Source organism: Nicotiana attenuata, unplaced genomic scaffold (assembly GCF_001879085.1).
Source record: "Nicotiana attenuata strain UT unplaced genomic scaffold, NIATTr2, whole genome shotgun sequence".
NCBI classification, from domain to species: Eukaryota; Viridiplantae; Streptophyta; class Magnoliopsida; order Solanales; family Solanaceae; genus Nicotiana; species Nicotiana attenuata.
In genome coordinates this window covers 144411-148529 of record NW_017672143.1, presented here as the reverse complement: position 1 = coordinate 148529, position 4119 = coordinate 144411, and the positions used below count along the sequence as shown (strand labels likewise).

General features: G+C 44.4%; 1 protein-coding gene across 1 annotated transcript; it reads left to right on the top strand.

Annotated features, from left to right (window-relative positions):
* The first annotated feature begins 2280 nt into the window (after positions 1–2280).
* On the top strand, positions 2281–3734 carry LOC109212030. The gene is made up of 3 exons (XM_019375642.1): positions 2281–2791; positions 2840–2874; positions 2985–3734. Exons 1-3 carry the CDS (start codon positions 2281–2283, stop codon positions 3732–3734), a joined length of 1296 nt encoding a protein of 431 aa, XP_019231187.1.
* Positions 3735–4119: the final 385 nt, after the last annotated feature.

Sequence of the window (4119 nt, the reverse complement as noted above, 5' to 3'; positions counted from 1 at the left end):
GGGTGAGATCTGCACCGTGATATCCTGTTAGGTACGGATATCACGACCCTCGATTAGTCGTGCGTAACCGTTTGTCATATCTCCCGAGGTACTAGAGCTCGTTCCAGGTCCGGAGAGCGTTGCCTTATCACGCCCGACGATGAGCCCATTGTTCATCTTTCATGGGTCTCGGTACAAAAGGCTCCCAGCCTCGATTTCAACCTCGTGTGTTCATGCCCTCCTTCTGTCTTCTTCACCGGGAAATCGGGGCATGCATTGCCCCCGATTTTACCCGTATACATATTAATATTTATAAATGGTAGAATGTTAATTTGATGGCAATGAACCTCCCCTTTTTTAAAGATTATTGTATGGGTCAAAATCTAATCGAAGGGACCCGCCTGAAATAGGGAAATCAAGAATCAATTAGGCCAAGGTCATGCTTAAGAAGCAACATTAGCGAGCCGAGCAGCGAATGTCGAGGCCGAGCATTCAGATCGGCCAAAATGGCTAGCAATAAGATATTTCTAATGAATATTCAGAGGAATATTCTCAGTATTTGCATTTTTAGTAGGTAAGGGGAATGTCCCATATAAGTAAGAATAGAGAGAGAAAGAAGGGGATCTAATTTTTCAACGTTGATAAGCTCTCTCTAGAAAAGTTGACTCCCACATAACTACAAACTTTATCTTTATACAAGATTGGATTTACTGCGTTTTTTCGAGCTTTCCCACGTCATATCCGATAAAGTACTTGATATTCCCACGTTTGGTTATCTTACATCATTGTCAGAGGGAGAATCATCCACCTCGTTATACATTTGGGTGAATTATTCTCTTTATTTACAGCTATTGCCGTTCATCATATTTATTGTTTGTCTTCAATCCCTAATTTACTCACAAAAATATCATTAAATCTCCTTTTGTCTTTTAATATCTTTGAATGCAGTTTCTAGGAAATTATTACCCATCAATCTTGGATCTAGAACTTATTATATTTAACTAGAATTAACCTATTATCATTTATTTAATTATTTTAACAAAAAGGTTTAAGACTTTTTGGTCAAACAATTATCCAACCCCATTTCAAATTTTTTTTTCGTCGGAAAATAACGATCAGGGTTTTCTTTTGCAAAGACCACAGTTGATCTGATTGTAAATGTACTCAGTGCTATTTTTCGTGCGGGGAATTTTGCCTTTTGGTACGGTGAGCAGATGAATTAACGAGCAATGACATTAATTTTGTCATATAATTCAGAAATGAATAATTATCAAACACTCTAGGCTGCTTATCTACAATAATGGCCCAAATGGAACAAGAATTAACCTATTATCATTTATTTAATTATTTTAACAAAAAGGTTTAAGACTTTTAGGTCAAACAATTTGGCGCCGTCTGTGGGGATTTTCTAGTTAAAGTTTTAGTTTTTTCTAGATTTAAAAAAAACACACAAAACGCACAAAACTCTGCACAGTCTCGTATCTCGTTGTTTGCACAGATCTGACATGGCAGGAAATGGAGAAGAAAAGAGAAAGGCGATAGCCGATCGCACCGCCAATCTCCTAAACACTATCGACGAAGCTCCAGAAGAGGACGAGGAGAACGTGACACCAAGCGCCTCACCAAGGTGAAGTGATTCACCTCCTCCTCATGGTAGCGTTACCGCTTCTCATGGAAAGGGAGCCTCTACGTCCACCACGGAAAAAGCACCACCAGCGGTAAAAAAGCTACTAGAAGCATGGCTAACGAATACACTAAAGGGCATACTAGACAAACCCGCTCAAAGGGCGGGCAGGGACAGTGTGCGAGTCAACATCGCCACAATAACCAATGAGCAACACATCCAACCTCCCTCGACAGGTACCACTCACCCTGTTAATGATGCTGGTAACGACGCCCTCATTGCCATTTTTAGAAAAAAAGGAAGAGATGGAGAACGAGAATAAAACACTCCGCGACCAAATGAGGGAGCATCAAGAAAAGGTAGATAAGATACCGGGCACCCCAAAACTCCAACCAAAATGGGACGCCGACCGGTTTGTGGAACATCCATATAGAAACGATGCCGCGCCACATGCTATACCAAAAACATTCAAAATGCCGCCATATTTGAAAATATATGACAGTACGACGGACCCGGAGGATCATGTGACCCACTATGTCACTGCAGTGAAAGGCAACGACCTTGCAAAAGAACAAGTATCATCCATATTGCTGAAGAAGTTTGGAGAGACCCTAACCGGCGGGGCCCTAACTTGGTACTCGCAGTTACCTGCGCGCTCCATAGGAACGTTTGAAGAAATGGTTGACAAGTTCGTCATCGCCCATGCCGGGGCCAAGAAAGCGGAGGCAAGGATGAACGACATATTCGCCATTAAGCAATCTCTTGGCGAGGGACTCAAGGACTTCCTCTCCCGATTCAACCGTGTAAGAAAGACCCTTCTGAATGTAACTGAAGGAATGGCGGTGGCCGTTTTTCAGAATGGGCTAAGCAGAAGTGGGTCGAGGGCGACCAAAAACATACTGAGCCGAATCATGAAATACCGTCCAACCACTTGGGATAAGATACACAATGCCTACCGTGCCGAGGTAAGAGCCGACGAGGATGATTTCAACGGGCCTACTCAATGCCTGACCTCGGTCCAAACAGAGTCCAAGAAAGACCAAAGAAACGACAATAGAAGAGATCTAGCAGGGCCGCGACCTAATCAAGAAAGACATCAGCCTTACATCAAAGGCACTCTCATGCCACCTCCACGTCACGAAGAAGGTCCATCCAGGCCGCGAATAGGAACCCACCGAAATGAAAGAGGTATGTCCCCCTTGTTGTCAACTCAAAATTTTTGTGTTTCCCCCTCAGAAATAGTCTACGCATTGGAAAAGCTCGGCCTAAAGGTAAAATGGCCATAAAAGTTGAAGTCCAACCCAAGCATCAGAAAGTCAAACGCCCTCTGCAAATTCCACCAGGAATGGGGTCACAAGACCGATGACTGCATCTCCCTCAGACAAGAGGTCGTGAACATGCTTCACCAAAGGCACCTAAAAGAGTTGATGAGCGATCGAGGGAGGACCAACTTCGCCCGAGGGCGAGAAGAACATCATGGGCCGCCCAAACCATCTTCCCAGTTTGGACCATTCAAATGATCATCGGGGGAGGGGACGACGCATCTATCAACAGCGTGAAGTTCACCACCACTCACAAGCTCAAGCGTTCAATCACCCACGAACGGCACGACGAACTCGAAGAAAGTATCATCTTCGATAAGTCGGATACCCACGGTTTGGTCTTTCCTCACTATGATGCCCTTGTCATTACTTTATGTGTTTTTGATACTGATATAAGACGTATCATGGTCGATGATGGAAGCGGTGCATGCATCATCCACCCTCGAGTTCTCACCCAAATGAAGCTCGAGGACAGGGTAGTGCTACGTTGCATCACGCTAACAGGTTTTAACAATGACATTGAGCAGACATCTGGAGAAATCACGCTGCCTATCCTGGACGGCGGCGTCACCTTGGAGACCACGTTCCATATCATGGACCAGGATACGGCGTACAACGCCATCATAGGCCGACCATGGATACATGCAATGAAAGTCGTCCCCTCCAGTTTGTACGAAGTCATTAAATTTCCCACCCCTTGGGAAATCTTCTGCATCCGGGGAGAGCAACGCACAGCCCGAGAATGCTACTGCATCGCCCAAGATTGCACATACACACAACAATTGAAAGGAAAAGCCGAGGAAGCATAGCAATTAACGAAGCCAGGGTCGGATGGCGAGGAAATGAAAAACGTCATCAGTGACCTCGAAATCATAGAAGCCACGAGGTCAACCGTAGAGAACCTCGACCCCGTCCAAATAGACGATGACAACCACAACAAGAAAGCTTTTATCGGCCATAAACTCCAAGATCCAGGTAAATTTCATCAATTCTTAAAAAATAACGTGGACCTGTTTGCTTTTTCCCATGCAGACATGCCAGGTATCCCAAAGGAGATAGCAACTCACAGGTTGAACGTCGACCCATTTTACCCCCCAGTAAGACAAATCAGACGAAAGTTCAACTCTGCGATAAAAGATGCAGTACGTGAAGAAGTTGAGAAATTATTAGTGAACGGTTCCATCAGAGAATCGA

What these genes read in the sequence shown, in the direction of transcription:
- LOC109212030 (XM_019375642.1), top strand. Translation starts at nt 2,281, where the DNA reads ATGGTTGACAAGTTCGTCATCGCCCATGCCGGGGCCAAGAAAGCGGAG. An exon ending in AACCCACCGAAATGAAAGAG is followed by an intron (nt 2,792 to 2,839) that starts GTATGTCCCCCT and finishes TTTCCCCCTCAG; the next exon opens with AAATAGTCTACGCATTGGAA. An exon ending in TGGAAAAGCTCGGCCTAAAG is followed by an intron (nt 2,875 to 2,984) that starts GTAAAATGGCCA and finishes CATCTCCCTCAG; the next exon opens with ACAAGAGGTCGTGAACATGC.